General features: G+C 48.3%; 1 protein-coding gene across 1 annotated transcript in view; it reads left to right on the top strand.

The window, feature by feature from the left end:
* The window catches only part of LOC144300995 (scavenger receptor cysteine-rich domain-containing protein DMBT1-like), a 110,691-nt gene extending 99,046 nt beyond the window's left edge, over positions 1-11,645 (top strand). The window contains exons 60-65 of the mRNA XM_077877338.1: positions 861-890; positions 1,146-1,299; positions 2,706-2,914; positions 3,734-3,918; positions 8,126-8,514; positions 11,043-11,645. Coding sequence (XP_077733464.1) covers positions 861-890; positions 1,146-1,299; positions 2,706-2,914; positions 3,734-3,918; positions 8,126-8,514; positions 11,043-11,301 — 1,226 coding nt within the window. The 3' untranslated portion in view covers positions 11,302-11,645. The remainder of the gene's footprint in view (positions 1-860; positions 891-1,145; positions 1,300-2,705; positions 2,915-3,733; positions 3,919-8,125; positions 8,515-11,042) is intronic.
* Positions 11,646-19,897: the final 8,252 nt, after the last annotated feature.

The following is a 19,897-nucleotide window of genomic DNA, read 5'->3' as shown; positions in this document are numbered from 1 at the left end:
GCTCCTCTTTGACCATCAGTCACCTGGCCAGCCTAAGAGTCAGATCTCCAGTTGGTCCCTAAGAAGGGCCAGCCTCCCGTGTAGGTCTTGCCTGTCCCCTCGGACACCAGACTCTGGTCAGTGGGTGCTGCTTCCTCACTGAACTCCATGTAACCAGCCAAAGCTCCTGATTGCTCACCTGGAGCTGCTGCTCAACCTGCTCTAAGCATTTTCAGCCCACTCCTGGCTCCTCAGATCTTTCCCCTCGATCCCCACCTCAGCCTTGCCCCCCACCCCCATCTCCATTCTTCACATGGCAGCAGGGGGTGTCCTTAGGAAATCCCAAGTCAGTCCCAGCCTCCATGCTCTTGGACCCTTCATGTGACTCCTCAGGGCTGTCGGGGTGCAGATCCCCATAGCTGAGGACAGTCTCTAGGGCTCTCCATGATCCACTTCCTGCATCTGTTTGGTTTCCTCTCCCCTCCCTGCTCCATCCACAGTGATGTTCCCTAAGTGTGCTATTACTCTCAGGCCTGGTCCCTTTGCACAGGCTATTCCCTCTGCATGGAACCCCCCTCTCTACTTTTTTTGCTTGACTCCTGCTCTCCCCGCCCCGCAATTTCCTGTCCCTTTTCTCTGCTCAGTCTGGGTCAGGAGCCAACACTCTGGGCTCCCACCATATCCGGGCTTACCCTGATCACAGCCCCATCCTGTTAGGCTGCAGTTTGCTCTTTCCCGTCCACCACTCCAGGCTGTGAGCTCTCTGAGGGCAAGGGTTGTGAACCCAGGGTTGGCACATTTCTGCACAGAGCAGGTGAGCACTGAACAACTGTGCCGACCATCCCAGGAAACTGACTGTTATCTTTTCTCTCTGTCAACAGCTCTTATTCAAGATGTCACAAGCCCAAACAGTAAGTTCTGGGCTCCCTACAAACCCTGCTTCCCTTCTTCTCAATGACAGTGCCACTGGGTGGGGCACCAGGGGAGAGGGTTGGGGGACAGTGACAAAAACGAGGAGACATCTTCCGTAAGTAGAGGCTCCCTGGACAGTCTGGGTCTATGCCACTTCCTGCTGAGTTTCTGTCTACAGGGTTGTTTAAAAATTTCCCTGAAGGGACCGTATAGTGGGCTCTGGGGGCCCTCCACATTTTTCCATTTCTTCCCAGTAGCAAATTCTTCCTGCGGAGGCTTCATGTCCCAGCCATCAGGGCACTTTTCCAGCCCATTCTATCCCGGGAACTATCCAAACAACGCCAGATGTGTGTGGGACATTGAAGTCCCAAACAACTACCACGTGACTGTTGTCTTCAAAGATGTCCAGTAAGTGTGTGGGTGCAAAGCAGAATAGGTGGGGCACCTCGCAGATAGTTTAGAACATGGTATCTAGCCCTTCAGGAGAGATGTTGGCCCAATTAACATGTTCTCTTACGGGTTCAATTTTTTTCACTGAGGACAGAGGCAGCCCGTGGAGGTGGGGCCACGATGACAGCCCTGCTTCAAAGTCCCAGGTCTGTCATGGATTTGCTGTGTGACCACAGGAAATCACTTAAGTTTCCTGACCCTCAAAATAAGGGAATAAAATATCTCCTTTCCTCTCATTGCTGGGTACTGGAAAGATCATGAAAGAGAAATAGATGAACATACTTGGAAAATGTTATCCAATGGGGAGGATGACTGTTAGGAGTAATAGTAGCGCACAGAATCCTATTAACCACACCAGTTTTTTTTTAACCCTTTTATCCTCACTGCCTCCTTTTTTGAGGAGGTGAGTTTTGGGGGGTCAAGCAAAGGTAGAGAAATCTCTGCTGCAGAGGCTGGTTTATCTGTTCCTCATTCCACGAAGAGTGGAATCACTGCTTTAAGCAGAGGAAATAGCATCAATTAATATACAAATAGCCACATTAATATACGATTGGTCCAGGACACCTGGGAGGCTCAGCAGTTGAGCATCTGCCTTTAGCTCAGGTCGTGATCCAGGGGTCCTGGGATCAAATCCCGCATCGGGCTTACAGCTCCTCTGTGTCTCTCATGAATAAATAAATAAATAATATTTTAAAAATATCTATGATTTGTCCAAGGAGGGGGTGACCATACAGAGGTATGAGTATTTTCTGGTGTCACAGAAACGGGGTGCCATTATTTCTTCTGTAACAACCATTACTGAACACAATAGCCTTCTCTCATGCATTCTGGTTGCTGTGGCCTTGCACATCTCTGTCTTGGACATTCAGTTGCTATCTCTTTGCAAAAGATACAGTTTCATTTTAATCTCCTCATCATTACAATTCATTTTGGATTTCAGAGACTATACTTAAAGCTCATGCAATCCTATGGAGGAAGGTTGACCACCTAATCTTCAGAGAGGTTATTTGACTTGTCCGATATTTATTAGTTTGGTTATTTATTTCTATCACTGTGGATTCATGAATATTTATTTTATTCTGTGGGAAACCAGTTTCCTTTTGAAGAAAGTTGAAGGCAGGTTGTGATCCCTCCTTTCATGATTCAAAGGGGTGTCAGGAGAGGGGCTATAGATTGCATATGTGTGACCCCAAAAGTTAGGACGAAGATCCATGCGTGGAAGTCACAGGGAGGTGAATATCATTCTATTATTTTTCAACTATGAATTTTGTCACAAAGATGTGACACCCCCCCTCCCTGAGATCTGACCCCCTGCATCAAATCCTGGTTGAAAGCGAAGCCAAAACTGTATTCTGTCCCTGCAGGCTTGAAGGTGGTTGTAACTACGACTATATTGAAGTGTTCGATGGCCCATCCCATAGTTCCCCTCTGATTGCCCGTGTTTGTGATGGAGCCAAGAGCTCTCTCACTTCGTCATCGAACTTCATGTCCATTCGCTTCGTCAGTGATGGCAGCGTCACGAGGAAGGGCTTCCAGGCTAACTACTACTCCAGTCCTTCCAATGATAACACCAGTAAGTCCTCTCATGGGGGCTCGTTGTGGGCAACACCTCTGCTCAACCCTCCTGTGGTTGCAAAATAAGAAACTAGAGCAGCTTTGTCAGGTCACCAAGGCTTGATCTGGTGCTGAAAGGGGCCATGAGCAGTGGTCTTGGGACTCTGGCTGCCCAGAAATGAGGTCAAGGGTCAGAACTGGATGATGGGCAGTGTGGTGGTCTTACTGTGATCAGCACAGACTAAATATAAGACGTGAGGTCATACCTTCAGCATATGGTGGAATGTCAATATCAAAAATACAAGTGACCACCTGGCCACTGTGATTGTGTCTGGAGACTTAGCATATTTGGCTTCTATCTGAAGATAGACTAAGCCAGTCACTCAGCCACTTCCAGCTAGTGGTCACAATTTGAGCTGTTAAATGGGTTGATTTACAGATTGGCTTAGGGACTGGGTAAGGTGATGTCTGAGCTCTCTTTTGCAGTCAGGATTTTAAGCATTGACCCATTCCATAGCTAAAGACTTTATAATATCTCCACCATTCAACTGGAGCATTACTTTACGGATAAATGATAGGTTGGCAAAAACATTTTACTCATTTCACATCCTGCCTCCATTTCTCCATCAGGGGAATCCAAAGTCCCTGTGCCCTCAAAGGGGCCTTGTGAGAATGACACTGACCTGAGCCATGTAGCATTTGAGGGGTTGTGGTGAGGCCTATTCTGATGTGGGCCATCTCTGTCCACCATCTTGGTCATTGCATCTTTATACGGGAGGAGTGCCTAGTGGGCTTGCTGGGGTGCTGACTGTCTGCATTGTTTGCCCTTGGCCACCAGAGCTGCTTTGTCTGCCAAACCATATGCAAGCCAGCGTGAGCAGGAGCTATCTCCGATCCCTGGGCTATTCTGACACTGAGGTTGTCATTCCCACCTTGAATGAAAGCTACCAGTGTCAGCCCCAAATAACGGCCAGCCAGGTGACATTCAAAATTCCGTACTCAGGCTGCGGCACCATCGAGCAGGTAAGTCTAGGACTTCCTACTCTTTCTCCTACTGAGACAGAGGATGTATGCTGTTTCTTGAATTCTGGGGAACCCAAAGATATGATGATGGTATATCCGGTGTAATTAGGGTGAAGATTTAAATCTGTTTAGTGGCATGATACAAGTTACAGCCACTTCCAAATGGAAGAATGAGGAAGGAAGGTCAGCAGGCTATTTTCCACTCCACTGTCAGGCACAGAGAGTGGATGGCAGGCTGCCACTCACATCAGCAATAACCATAGAAGCTCCAGGTTTTGTAGGGCCTGAAGCTTATATAGTTTGGAATTGGGGTTGGTGAGAGGGAAGGGTACCTCATGAAGCAGAAGAATGCAAACATATCTTACTTATAAATCTTACAAAAACATATGGCTGTGCCAGTACACTGCTAGGCCTTGAAAGAACCTGGGCACAGGGGAGGTCCTGAGGCTGAGGCTTTATTAGCTTCACAATAAACCAGCCTCTGCAGCTGAGCTATCACCATCTAGGGTGACCAGCTGTCTGGTTTGCCTGGGACTTTGCAGATGTTGGCATGAGAAAGTCCTGTGTTCCACAAAACACCTCAGTCCTGAGCAACCTGGATGGTTGCTCAGCCTCTCAGGGCCAGACACTAGGATTAGCTGGTGTCATACCCCTCGGTTGCCCATCAAGTGTTCTCTCATTGTTACCCTACTTTAAAAATAGGGAGGCTGGGCCTCGAAGGGTCAAGCAGGTTGGCCAAGGCCACTTGGCCAAAAAGTGGTAGGGCAAACACTGGACACTGAGAATCTCAAAAACCTTACACTTCGTGAAAGAAGCCAACCACACAAGAGTACCTCCTCTGTGATTCCATTTCTATAAAATCCAGGAATGGGGAATAAATGTCTGATGGAAAGCCGATCTGGTTGGAGGAGACTGCCTCCAAGCGTCAGGAAGGAGTGAAGTTCATGGAAATGTTCTGTACCTTCTTGTTATGGTTATTGTCAAACCTCATTGAGTTACATGCTTACAATGGTTGCATTTAATTCTATGTAGATTTATTTGAAATCATCTACTCTAAATTCTGAATTTGGGGATGACACCTAAAGAATCATTTCAAGATATTATCTGTAAGGGAACAGACATAGTGCGAATATTTTTATGAGGCTTGGGACTGCAGTAAATACGTAACATGAAATGCTCAAGTATGTTCAATGTGCATGACCCATAGGTTCAGAGGGCATCAATTTGTCATTCACCAAAGACTTACTGAGCATTTGCTATGAGCCATCACTAAGCTAGGTGCTAAGATGACACTGTTTGTTACCTGGCAAAGTCATTCCTGATCCTTTGACACATAAGACACAGTGGGAGAGTAAGGGGAGTCATTTAGCCAAGCAGATTGGCCTGTCAGCCATGGGTAGGTGCCTAAGCCTAACAGTCCACAGTTACCACTGTGGCCACCTGGCTCCTTTTTCTCAGATATCAGATCTCCTTCTGAAATGAACTGAATGGATAGGGAGACTTACGTTCAGAGAAGGGTACATACCAGTCACAGCGTGCAGAAGTTCTAGGCAGCCCTGCTTTTATATTTAAGTGTGCTGTATTTCAGGCCTGCCATGAGTTTAGTCAGTGGGAGTCAGTACACCAAAGATGATTATCCCTCCTGGTTGGAGAAGTACAGCCCAGAGACTCTGACGTCTGAGCCACCCCATCGATGTTCCTTCGTCTCCATTAGAAGCCACCAAAGCAACGTGCCGATGCTGGTTCTTGTAAGGTGGTTCATGGTGGCCTGCACATGCTACACTCTCATTCTTCCATTAATTTAAATACCTGCCATCCTCTACTGGACTGAGTGCCTCAGGGCAGGGCTGTTGTTTTACTCATCCTGGAAGCTCCCAGTGGTGCTGGTATGGAGCCTAACCCCTGTGTAATCAGGTTATAAACTGCTAATCTGTATGCCAGCCACTGAAATAAATTCTAATGACTTTTGAAATTCTCAGGGCAACTTTCATCCCCATGTAATAATAAGGAAATGGAGGCTTACAGAAGGTAAGCCACTTGCCCGAGGCCACGTGGTCATGATCTGCTGATCCAGGATTCAAAGGTGGACTGGCATGATCCCCAGCCAGAGCCATCCACACAGCTCCCCCAGGAGCCTCACTGAGTGCTGTCAGGCGAATGTTGGCTCTCATGGCTGAGTAGGCAAGGTCTCCCCACCACATGAGAGGGATGTCAAGGTGGGACTTACTTATCTGTAAGATGTCCCATTACATCCTGAGTTCCTTCCAAACTGAGCAGACATCTAAAAATGAATTTTAATCTAAAGTCAGAACTGCTTCTTGTGATCAAGAAATAAACTTCCATTCCATGTTCATTGCTTGGAATGGATTCAGAATTTAGCTTGAGCATGGAAGCCATAGACAAATGTGAATTCCAGGAAGTCTTAGATTTAAGCGTACAGAATTAAACTAAAGGCACCTCAGCTTGTCTTTGAAGGGGTAACAGAGTCAAATGTATATGGTTTCTTTTGACAACCACTGGCACTCACATATAAAGCCCACTTTTTTTTTTCTTTACATTTTTAGAAAATACAGTGAATTTTCCTTGCATGGATGGAGGGCATAGGAGACATGCAGTCTCTCCACCCCACCTGAGGGATGCCTTCCCCGGACCTGAGTCCAGAGTATGGACTCTGACACTCCCCTACAGGCCTGGGCTGCAGACACCTCCCTGGCTGCCCAACGAAGAAAAAGGGATGGCAAAACCATTTTAAATTATTTGTTAAACTCTTCTCTCTTCATACATTTTTCTGGAAGAGACAAATTCAGAGTTGAGTTATGCAACTGCAGGCATGAAGGGAAAGCCTTTCCAACACACACCGTTCTGAAGAACAATGATATTTAAGATGTTCAAGTGCTGGCTTGAGTAGAGAACTTGTCCAATCTCCCAAATGACCAGGAATGGAGTTTTGTTCTTGACAGGGTGTATGACTAAATGTGACTACTTGAAAAACCTCTTTTTTTTTTTTCTTAAGAGTAATTTGGCCTCACATTTTAGGACTTCTTTTTTGGCCACCATGGTGTTCTTTTTGTGCTTGTTTTTGCCAAAGTATCCATTACTTATGGGAACTCATACCTGGCTAGCAGAAAGAAGTTTGCTTCTGACCATCACCACATTGGGAGGGAAAGTGTTCCTCCCTGTTTCTGCCTGGCAATGACTAGGCTTGTGCTTATCTAACTTGGGGCCAAATGATCATGACCATGGAACTTCCAGAGGCCTCATTCACCTGTATCCTCTCAGCCATCTGGGCCCCATTCTTCCTCCATCATGGTACTTTTGCTGGGCCCTGCACCCAATACCTTTCATCATTTATGGTATTTATTGATGTTCCTGACAGTATCATTGACACTGTACCAAGCCCCGATCGCATCATTTTTTTCCTTGAGATGCTCACAGACCACTGGGTACAAGACTCTCATTCCCAGAAAGTCACCATTAGGCACATCAAATGGTGTGAGAGACCAACATTCTTATGAATTTGCTGCTTGCTAAAAGACACAGTAGGAATCCATCCCATGGTATGGGGAGTGACAAAGCAGAGTGTGACAGGAAGTGTTCTCGTTTTGCTCAATTGTCCCCATGAGATTCTGGGGGAGCCCCTACCCCAGAGATCAGAGACCCATTTCAGCTAGAACTCCACCCTGTGTCTCTTCCACTCCTGTAAGTCTTAGACACCAAGCTGCAATAGCTACCAAACTATCCAAACAGCACAGTGAGAACTAATCCTACCATCCCCTCCCTCAATACATGGCCTCCTCCCTTGGTTTTTCCCAGCCACAGTGGGAATGAAACAAAGCAAGTATGAAAAGCCCTGAGCCATGGAGTCTGGACTCAGCTTGGCCATTCAGTAGGGCAAGGGGTCATCAGACTTACCCATCTTCTCATGGGGAGCTGCTCCCAGGAGGCCCCAATACCTGTCCCACCTGCGGTCCCCATCACATAGTAGAGGAAGGGGTTCTGTGAAAGAAGGGAGTCCTACTAGTTAAGCAGCATGCCCAGCCCAGATAATTGGAGCCATGGCAATAGGTATGTGCCTTCTCTGTGTGTTCCTGTAAGGGGTTTGAAGTCTGGTTGAGTCACTTCCCTCTCATGGTAACCTAAATCAGCAGTGAGCTCCCCTTAGCAGGTGACATTTACTTGACTTTGCTCTCCTGTCTTCCTCTCCCAGGTCGATAATGATACCATCACCTATTCCAACTTCCTCAAAGTAGCTGTTCCAAGTGCCATCATCAAGAGGAAGAAGGACCTCCACATTCACATCAGCTGCAAAATGCTCCAGAACACCTGGGTTGACACCATGTACATTACTAATGACAACATCGAGGTCAAGGAAGTGCAGTATGGCAATTTTGACGTGAACATTTCCTTTTATACATCCTCTTCATTTTTATATCCGGTGACCAGCACACCATACTATGTGGACCTAAACCAGAACTTGTACCTTCAGGCTAAGATCATCCATTCTGATGCCTCCTTAGCCTTGTTTGTGGATACCTGCGTGGCATCCCCATATTCCAATGACTTTACATCTTTGACCTACGATCTAATCCGGAGTGGGTAAGGAGTGTCTTCACGGGGCAAATGTCAACCTTCACCTGACAATTCAAACATGAGTAGCTCAAAGTCTCAAGGATTTGGGTTCTGATAGATCAACTTAACCAGTCAGGTTGTCATACCTGGTTAAACATATAGGAAAATGGATGTGTGGAGAAGTGAATGAGTCACCAGGGGTCACCAAGCAGGTTAGCTGTAACTGGGATTAGACCCAGGGGACCAAACTCCATAAGAAGACATGTGTGCCTTGATTTTGCAGATCAAGATTGAGATCCCAGCTCTGTCATGTACCAGGTGCATCACTCTGGGCAGGCAATCATATCTCCCTGAGCCAGTCTCTTCACCCATAAGATGAGAATAGTGATGCCCACATCATAGGTGGTAGGGAGGATGAAATGGGAAGGAGTAGCTGGGGCCCTGGGCAAAGAGCATGCATGGCAGGTCATCCACAAGGAATGTTGTGGGTAACCAGGATCTCTTGACCTAGCAGCTGAGAATGGTGGTTCTAACCAAGCTCAAGAGATGCAGAGACCAGGTCAATGGTGCCCAGGCTGGGGTCAGTGGTGCCCAAATTGGGTTCCTCTACTACAGTCCTCCTTCCCTGGGTGACAGGACTCTGGTGAGGTGGGATTTGCCTCTTCTGAGCTCATCAAGGGGTTCTGGGACATTGGGATGTACAACTCCCATCCCTATCCTTTCATCTTTGTCCATTGGTGTGTGTACCATTTCTTGGATTATAATTTGACCTTGACACCTCAGTAACAATCACATAGAAGTACAATATAGAGGTTGTACTGATAGGCTAAGGGGCTCTCTAAGGAATCAGGGTCAGGAGGTTAAATTTTACACCTCCCTGAGCTACTGAAAACAGTACCTTTTTCCAGGGACAGTTTGAATAGGTGTTGAGATAGGTGTTGAGGCTTGTCTTGTTTATGTCTTGTTATGCCACTGGTTCAATTCACAGCAGCCCCCTTGGCAGCAAAAGTGGGGAGAAGCTTACCCATATTCTCTTTCTGCAAATAGTAACAAAGTGACATTTGAGTTTATGTCAGGTGATTGAGATTAACACAAATGAGTGATTTGGTTCTTCTTTGCTAAATGATTCTTTTCAGTCAAATTCTGGCATATATGTATGTAAGATAATGCAATTTCCTTGGGAGAGGATGCATGTGGGGGTAGATGTGAATCCAGCTGTCTTTGGAGTACAGGGACTCATTGACTATACCTGAGCACCAACAAGATCACCCACCTGGATGCCCATTAGAGGAATCTGGAGCTTCAAGCACATCCGTGCCCAGGCCCCACCTGCACATTCTCTTTACTTAATCTGTCGTGGGGCTTGAGTATCTGTATTTTAAAAATGTCCCCCAGGGATTCTGAAGTGCAGCCTGGGTTTTGGAGCTCTGGCCTACACAGACCACCCTAACTGGTGTGGTTTTATGGGAAATGCAATTATTTCCTAGTAGCCCCAGGGCTACCCTGACCTCATTTACAACTGTCCTACTTCCTGACAAGGTTCTGGGTACTTTCTCTCTCACCTTTGCTGCTAAAGTGACTCCTGTGAGAAAAAGAACATGGTATTTGAGAGAAAGTGCATTGAAAGCAGAGGAAGGAAGCTCTGGAAGGCAGAAAGAAGATATCGAGTGAACCCTGGGCCACATTTCCAGGCAGAATCAGGCTGCCTTAGTGACAGCTCCCATCCACCTGCAAAAAATTTCCACCCTATACCTCATGGACCAGTTTCTTTGCTCTCCTCTTTGCTACTCCCCCCCCCCCCCCACCAAATCCTACTGTGAGAGATACTCATGGGTGATGCAAGCTGCTTCCTGGACTGAGGGTAGAGCTGGGAGATGCTCCTCATGCATATCAGAGTATGAAGTTTCTTTCAGGGGATTCTTAAGTAATTTTCCTGCTAACACCAGTGGAGATGAGGCATCTGAGGGAATAAGGAGATGGTTGATATTGGATTAGGGAGTACAGGAGAGTACTCCAGCTCATGTGGCAAGTACAGCTACCCAGGGCTTAGGGCCAGTTGAGGTGAGTCAAGAGACATGGCCCCAGAGACTTGGGCAGGGCAGGACTGGGCTGGGGGTGGGGGTGGTGGCCACCAAAGACACCAGAGAGTAGTGGAGTGTCACCTTGCCTGGCCCTGAGACCGGGAAAGGAAAGGAACTCTAATATTTGTGGCCCTCTCCCTGGGTCCTGCTCCTTCCCTGACTCACCTGGGTCACCAGGGCCATCCAGCCCATGGTCCCTGAGCGCTCACCACACCCTATGGAGCCTGCTTGTCTATGTGGAAGCCCTGGGCTGATCTGCTGCTCTAAGATGCTGCTGACTTAGCAGAGCTGCTGGGATCTTCCCGGAGGCTGACAGCCAATGTCCAAACCCCACGTTCTGCGGGAAGGAAGGTGCAGCAGGGGGCGTGAGGTTCCTGGCCCAGAGGAAGCCTTGGGGTTCCACGCTTGACCCACATGCATCACGAAGAAGATCATGCATCCACAGCTGACGGGCTGCCTTTTCTCTTCTTCCAGGTGTGTGAAGGACCAAACCTACCAATCATACTCTCAGCCGTCGCCTCGCATCGCCCGCTTCAAATTCAGTTCCTTCTACTTCCTGAAGCGCTTCCCCTCGGTGTACCTGCAGTGTAAAATGGTGGTGTGCAGAGCCAACGACTCCTTCTCCCGCTGCCGCAGGGGCTGCATCATGAGGTCCAAGAGGGACGTGGGCTCCTACCAGGAGAAGGTGGATGTCATCGTGGGACCCATCCAGCTGCGGGCCAGGAACATCTAAAAGAGAAGCCAGGCGAGGGGGCCGCCCTCCCACCCCTAGGGCCGCACCCCGTGGGGACCCGGGATGTTTCTTTGTGTCCTTGCACCTGCCAGGCCTGCTGCTCCTCCAGGTGATTTGGAGTTTGCTACACCTGCCTCTCATCTTCTTCCATGGACTCCTGGTTTGTGAGAGACCATGTGTCGTGCTTGGTCAAGAGACTTCTGGCCTGCGACACAGACACATTTGCCACCTTTATCTTCTGGGTTCTGAACTCCCTGAACATCACACTCCTCGTCTGTGAAACAAAAATGTTAATATTTACCGGTTAGGACTTGAGGGGGTGCAATAAAATGATGTTAACCTGCCTTGACGTCTGCCTGGCTCAAGTGCTTGCGTGTGACGTATGGTGGCTCTTGTTACTGTTGTTATTGTCATCAGTAGCAACAACATGGACATTAGCGATAATTGTATTGCTCATGACAGTGGTAACAAGAGGCACCTGGGTCCCCAGGTAGGGCTGTGGGGATGCAGGCAAGACTGGCTCATTCCAGCTGACATTTTGGTGGTCAACCATTCCAACTCTTCATCTAGAACAGGGATCGATTTTGCACTCTGCTGTTTTGTTGTGGGTGTGGAGAGGAAATGTCATCAGACTGATTCCCAGGATTTTTGGTCCAGACTGAGGACGGGTCAGCAGATGTGTAGCATCGGTGACAGGCATAGGTGTGGCATGGCAGTAGTTGTCACAGCCCTCCTCTTGATTATTGGTTCCACCCCATGGGGCATATTTAGCATCTCTGTCTCCTTGTGTCACGTATTCAGACAGCAAGCACGTCCAGCTGATTCTAGGCTCTTACCTCACACAGGTACTCCTTGAAGGACTATTATGTTCCAGGAGACAAATAAACCAAAAAAGATCAAAATCCCTGCCCCCATGGAGCTTACATTCCTTTGGAAAGGGATGCAATTCAGAAATAAGTTGAATGCCTGGTACCTCCAGTGGGCGGAGCTGTGGAGAAGACACAGGATATGATGATGGGTGAAGGGGGCCCACAGGGACACTGCCCACCTCTCTCTCCTCTCCCTTCTCTTCCCATGGACTCTGCAGTAGTTCAAGGCCAGAGCACCTCTTGCCTGGGAAACTTGTACCCATTTCCTAGCTGTACTAAATGTCCCACCTTCCCCTTCCCATCCTTCTAGAACCTCTGACCACGCTTGGACTCTCAAAATCCTGCTAACTTCCTGTCTAAAACCTTTCTTGGTTGCCACTGGCTGACAAAACACTGAAATCTTTCTGACCAGCCTTTGGGATCTGGACTCAATTTTCTATCTGGTACCTCTTGCTTGTATTCCGTTTCCCTCTCCCACCACACAAACAGTTCCACTTGCCATCACCCTGCCTTGAGACTACCTTCCTTGCTTATCCCTCCCCTTCTCCACTGGGCTCATCCTGATTTCCACCCTCCTCTCCTTCCCAGACCTGCCAGTGGTTGATGTGGGGAAGCAGGCCAGCCCCCAAGGGACCTGCTTTCACCCTGGGGAAGAGCATCCTCATGGCCAGTAGCTGGCCTCTGAGCCCTAAGATGTGAAGCCAGGAGAATGCACATGGTGCTCAGACATTGACCCCACTTTATTTAGAACCCATATGAGAAAGAAAGAAATGAGAGCCCAGAGCCTGGCACCCAGTAGCACTCTAACACTGTTTACCTTATCACAGCTGCATGGTGAGGTAGGGGTGCAGACAGGCAGGGCTGGTTTTCCTGGAAATGCAGACTCAAGGTTGAGACAAAATGTCAGATGAACAGGTGGAAACCCTGCATCTCCAGGGAGGAGCGTATAGCAGGTAGGCAGAGCCAAATTGTATGGCAGCTGTACAGATGGGTACAGGTAACAGCTTACAGATACCAGACAGTGGATGGTTAATGTGGACAAGACAGAAGAGCAGAAGTATGGCTGTTGGTGACCAAGACGTTGAGCCAAGCCCAGGACTCTGCACAGAGACTGTAGACAGGGCAGAGCCAGACAAGTAGTACACCATGGCAGTAGGGACCTACTATCTGCACCACACCAGGGAGGGGGGAAATGACATGGGCTGCTGTGATTTTCAGTAACCTCCTGGCAGTACATGAAGATAATTCCAGGGCTTTCAAGCTGCTATGCCTACCTGAACCCAGACCAGTTATAGCATAATCCCTGCAGCTGGGCCTGACGTTGGTGATTTAAAATCTCTGGGAGGTTCCTAGGCAGCCAAAATTGAGCACCACTGGTGTAGGAGTCCATAAGTCCCTCCCACCGAAGAGGCCGTTTGGGGCCTTGCTCCTGAAAAAGAGCAGAAGAGGTAAAAAGTCAAGGCTGTGCACATAGGAGGACTCCATAGCCAGGACCAAGCAGGCTTGCCCTGAGTGCCCATGCACTTTCCTTTTGGAAACCTGTTCAATTTTATTCTGAAGAGACCCTCTTAAAATGGCACCACCCAGAAGTACCTTATTTTGACCAACACCATTTCTTCAGCCTCTGTAATCAATAAAAGCATGGCGAGGAGAGATGCCAATTTAGCAAATTCAGCATCTCTTGCCAGGGTGGTCTTAAGCACAGACTGAAATGCAATCCCCCTGACAGCTGTGCTGGTCAGGTATTATCACCACCTCCTGGCAGGGATGGACACCAAAGCTCAGAGAGGTGAGATAGAGCAGAATCCAGGCAAGCCAGGGCCACGGCAGGCCAGAGAGGCTGCAGAGTCCAGTCCTGGGACACTCAGTGCAGGGTTATCCTCTCTCCTGTGTACACAGCCCCAGGCACCAGCAGCCGAGGGACACTGGCCTCTCAGAGAGGACACAACTATTCCTGTATCAGACACTCCCATTTGCAACTGTGTGGAGAGTGGGACCCAGGATTTTTAAGAAAAACAGGTGTGAAATGAGAGGTTCTCGGGTGGTACTGATATCCACACACATCTACAGCCCAGCTGGTTCTGGGGAGACCTCCCTGTGCCTGGGGGTCCTCCAAGCTCCATACAGCTTCAGGACTTGCTCAGAGCCTCAGCTCCACTCACTTCAGAATGACTGACACCCCAGAACTCTGCCCCCAGACCAGGAGAACAGCAAGACAAGGTCACCTTCCCCTTCTGGGGACACAGCCTGCCTCCCTGCCCCTCCCAGAGGAGCAGCCTCTCCAGCTCACACTCCTGACATTCCTCCAGTGAACACGAGAGGGCGACACAGCTATGCCTTGGGGCCTTTTGCTTCTAGGGACCTTGTTTCTTTGTTCCCTTTGGGTGCCATTATAATGCCCTTTGGTTGTCCATTATAAAGCTCTTCCATAGATTTTTGCCCAACCCCAGGAAAGGGCTGCCTCTGCCTCTTCACTGTTAACTGTAAGGAAACCAAATCCTATCCTGATGTCAAACAGCAGAGGGGTTGGGTATGTTTCCTTTCACCCTGATTCCATGGCAGACTAAGGAGGCCGTCCAGCAGCCCCCTGGATTCTGCACCCAGCCCTGTCCCTGAATCAGGCACCCACAGGATGACGAGCACAGGGCTCTGCCCAAGGTGGGGGCTCAATTCCAGACGGGTTTGATCGGGACAGTTCCGTGTGCCACACACGGACAGTCTCGGCTCACACTTGCTCCGGGGGACCAGGGGTTGGACCTGAGCTTCCTCTTCATCACTGTGTTTGGCTGGGACATAGGGTGCTGGTGTGCGTGCAGCGGGAGGTGGCCTAGCTGCCTGCAAACTGTGGGGAGGAAGGAGCTCAGGGCAGCCGGCTGTAGTGGGGTGCTGCGTCTGCGGACAGCTTGCATTCTGCAGTTAACCACAGCCATTAGGAAAAATTAAATGGTAGGAACTTCCCATATTAGTACAATTCAGTAAATCACATCCACAGCAAAGGTAATAAACACTCAGACTCATCATTTCATAATTATTCGCCTCCATTCTTTTATTATCTTTCCCTGAGCGCTCTCTATGATCGTATCTGGTGGAAATTGTAACTGACATTTATTTTTTTTTTCTTTATTTTTTTTTTATTGGTGTTCAATTTACTAACATACAGAATAACACCCAGTGCCCGTCACCCATTCACTCCCACCCCCCGCCCTCCTCCCCTTCTACCACCCCTAGTTCGTTTCCCAGAGTTAGCAGTCTTTACGTTCTGTCTCCCTTTCTGATATTTCCCACACATTTCTTCTCCCTTCCCTTATTTTCCCTTTCACTATTATTTATATTCCCCAAATGAATGAGAACATATAATGTTTGTCCTTCTCCGACTGACTTACTTCACTCAGCATAATACCCTCCAGTTCCATCCACGTTGAAGCAAACGGTGGGTATTTGTCATTTCTAATAGCTGAGTAATATTCCATTGTATACATAAACCACATCTTCTTTATCCATTCATCTTTCGTTGGACACCATGGAAATTGTATATATGGGGAATGGCAGCGCGTTCCTTCCCTGGCTCAGTGACGCCGTGCTGACCCGGATGCGTCCAGGGTAGATGGTCTGACAGCAGGAAGATGAGGCTACGTTTCAGAACTATGCCCATCACCAGATATTAAGTGGTTCCCACCCCACCACGTCCACATTCCCCAGGAAAGGGACTGCTGGAGCTTGGAAATGCCCTCCAGTGGGATCCACTGTACTGATTCCTCCAGCAGCATCACATCCTAGGAGAAACTCCTGCACCTCAGAAGGCTTGGCATCTGCAGCTACTGGGTGGGAGACTCCCTCTGAGCTTGTACAGGCTCTGGTGAGAGCAGGGCCCACGTGACACCCAGACAGGCCACGCTGGTGGGGCCAGGCCTGCTCTGGGCACCTGAGATGGGGAAGGAGCCCAAGTGCTAACTGGGACAGATCAGAGACCAGAGCAGGAGGTGGGGGCTGTGGATTAGAAAACAGAGAGGCACGACTCATGTCCCCGGGCCTGAGCCCGGATCCCCAGTCCCTCTCCTGCCCCTCTTTGCCAAGGATGAGTCTGAAGCCTCTGAGCCCCAGCTTGGGGTCTCTGGCCTGAGGTCACCTCAAGATCACAGTTCCATTTCTCTGAGACCCACACTTACATGTGGCCTGGAGCCTGTACCATCCATGCTCTGAAAGGAGGACCAGCATGCCTGTCAAATCACAGACAAATATTTGAGTCACAGATTGTCCCAGAGGACAAAGGTCCAAGAATGAAGGAGGGAGTCCGGTGGACAGCATTTCTGAATTATGATGTTTCCGTGACAGCCATGGTAATATGACCAATACTCCCCCAAAGGAGTTGAAGCCTTATGTTCACACCAGAACCTGCACACAGATGGTAGAGTAGCTATATTCAGAATTGCCAAAACTCACAAGGAACCCAGATGTCCTGGGCAGCTGAATGGGCAGCCTGTGATCCATCGGGACAATGCAATTGTAGTCAGCGCTCAAAAGAAATGAGCTAATGAGCCATGGAAAGACGTGTGGAGGGAACCTCGGTGCACATTGCTAAGTGAAAGAGGACAATCTGAAAAGGCTACACGTAGTACGATTCCAACCAAGGGATTTTCTGAAAAGGACAAATGATGGAGACAGTAAAGATCAGTGGCTGCCAGGGTTTAGGGGAGGGATGAATAGACATAGCTCAGAGGATATTTAGGGCAAGGAAAATAATCTATGATATTCTAGTGATGGATACAGGTCATCGTCCTTTTGTCCAAACCCAGAGAATACTCACCACCCGGGGCGAACCCTAATGTAAACGTTGGACTTCCACAGGTTGTGGCGTCTCAGCAGACATTCAGCATTTGGAACTAATGGGCCTCTCTGTTGAGTCATGGTGATACCCAGGGCATGCTGTTGTCCTGAAGCAGCAGGGGGTAAACCTAGAACTACTTTAAGAAAATACTCTTAGGAAAACACAAGAAATGCTACAGATTTCCTTAGAAAGACTTTTCTCATCCATGCCTCTATTCTTTATGTTAATAAATATTTCTTGAGTGCCTTGACAAAATGGAATTAGTAAGCAACCGTTTTTTGCTCCAAAAGACTGGAGTTACAGATAGTTTTACAAGGAAATATCACTGTGTTCCTTTTTTTTATGGTACTGGGAATATCTCAGAGGAAACCAAAAGGCTATCCAACTCATTTTCCAAATGCAGAACAATCTGATCTCATTCTAATCTCATGTGAGGAAAAGGCAAGAACAGTACAGGGGAGGAAAACTAGGCAATCTAATTTATGAACATAGACGCCAACCAAAGATAATATAATACTGAATAGGCGAGTGTTTAGAAATTGAATTTAGTAGTGTGAAAAATCCTAAAAACTAAGGATTTATCCTCAGGACACAAAGATATTTCAAATCTGAACATGCACTAATGTCATTTCTCACGTTAGCAGAATAAGCACGAAAATTCCTACTAACGTTTCAACGGATTAGAAAGGAAATTCAACAATATTCGATAGCTCCGAATGATGACCAGCAACACCTCTTAGAAAGTTGTCATTAAAAGGAACAAGCTCAATGTCACAAAATACAACTCTAAAAAACCTCCAGAAAAGTTGTATTTATGGGAGACACTTTGGAAGCAATTCCGTTAAACTTAAGAGTGGATGGAGTCTCAGGCATGGCTTTTGTGCTACGTGATATTGGAGGCTTTGTCACTGTAGGTGTTCTTGCTCACAAGAAAAAGCAAAAGGGGTTTGAAGAACTGAAAAAGGAGAATGAAACTATTCTTATTTTCAGCCAATACGGTAAACATGGAAAATCTAAGATCATCCACATCAGACTATAGTCGAACAGAAGGAATCAGACCCTTAACTGCAGAGAAAGAGTGGTGTTTTCCTGAGGGGTCGGGGACGTCGATAAAGGAGATTGAAAGTACACTGAACACCATGAGCACTGACGGCCTAGAGAGTTGTTGGGAGATAATGTTAAAAAATGACAGGAATAGTTACATGAAGGTGGCTGCGTCCCTGTGTGAAAAAGAATAGCGCTTCCGACTGTAAGAGCAAATGAGTGTATCAGGTTTCTACGGAAAGAAGTGTTGACAGACACAACAGAGAATGTGATGAAACGGGGAGACACAAATGTTAATGGCTCAACAGCTCTGATGTTAGAAACATGCCAACTTCGTCCCAAGAAGTCTACCGACTTACTGTGCTTCCAAGCAAAATGAAATCCCCTACAGTTTGACAAGACAATCCAAAGCTCAATTGGAAGGACAACGGCTCCAGAATAGCCTTGGCAATTTTGAGGATGTTGAGAAGGAACAGATCACACAACACAAGGGAAAATGCACCTGCCGCTCTTTAAGGGCAGTTATACAGCCTGGTCATCGGCCTGCCGAGTGATTGGCACAGAAGAGACAGCTAGACCAGTGGCAGAGGGACAACTGACCACATAGACATAACGAAATTAGGATCTTCCCTTCTGTCCTTCACAAAAAGTCAGTGGCAACATGACTATTGGTTAACAGGAATGGGGATACCTGAACCTGAGACGTGTTTTGAAGTGACATACTGGCAGCAGTTCAAATGAAGGGACTAGACCGATTTCTATCAAGCTGGACAATTATCCAAAAACTATGGAATATTGAGAAAAGAAACCCCAAACACTGGGAGGGTAAAACCAAAGACCCAAAGTTTGAAAGCAGCGAGAGTATTCTATAAGGTGTGTGGATGCATCGGACTGTAATACTCCAGGGGTGTTGTGGTGCTTGTCGAGCTGTGATCAGGGAGCCGTAACCGCAGGCAGCCAGATGCAGCCGTGGGTCTGATCTGCGCACGGTGTTCTTGATGTGACACTTGCCAGTCCACTTACTAGGGTGGGTAGTATTGGAGTCATTAGGTATTATTTCCTGCCAACCTTCAGGATGAGCGTTTCCCAGCCACGATATTCTGCATATATGCCTGTGATTTTTCTTGATAGTTATTGGGTTGAAGTTCCAGAAAGCTTGGCCTGGAGTTTGGAGATTTGGGAGAAGCTCCAACCAGAGTAGAAGATATGCATATACGGGTCAGAACCTCCGAGAAGGTGACGGGCACATTCGTAAATGTAAAACTCGTCCAAGCCCCTGGGTTCTCTAAAAGTGAGGAGCTGGAGTGGCCATGCCCAGCTGGGGGCCCAAACAGAAGACAGCCTGGTCTTGTTCTTGCAAGATGCCCTGAAGGGCAAGAGCTTTGCTTTCTGGGTCAGGACCTGCAGGCGTGAGGATGTTTTCAGCTGCACAGGACACACACCCAGCTCCAATTGCCTTGAACCACCAGGACCGGGGTTGACACCCTTAGCTGCAAGGGAGTGTGGTGACCTCAGGCCGGAGGTGCTCCAGGGGCTCAGCACTGGATCCCTGCCCTGCTCTGGCTCTGCCTCCTGGCACGTGGGCCTCCCTCTCCGGCTGGCCCCAAGGGGAGAGAGAGTGTGTCCCTCCCACTGTGACCACGCTTGCCTGTCCCCTCACTGGTCCCCTGGGGTGACAGGCTCATCCGTGTGGGCGTCATCCCCCAGCAGGCTCGGTGCCTCATGACGGTCCCACCAAGGCCTCCACTGCTGAGGCCAGTGCTCAGAGCTGGGGCCGCCCTCGGTTCCCCCCAGGCCCGTGGGACGGGCAGGCAGCCACTGAAATCTGGGTCTCGTGTGGCGCTCTGTGACAAGCAGT

The sequence above is a fragment of the Canis aureus genome, chromosome 29, assembly GCF_053574225.1.
Source record: "Canis aureus isolate CA01 chromosome 29, VMU_Caureus_v.1.0, whole genome shotgun sequence".
Taxonomy (NCBI): Eukaryota; Metazoa; Chordata; class Mammalia; order Carnivora; family Canidae; genus Canis; species Canis aureus.
This window is presented reverse-complemented; position numbering and strand designations above follow the sequence as displayed.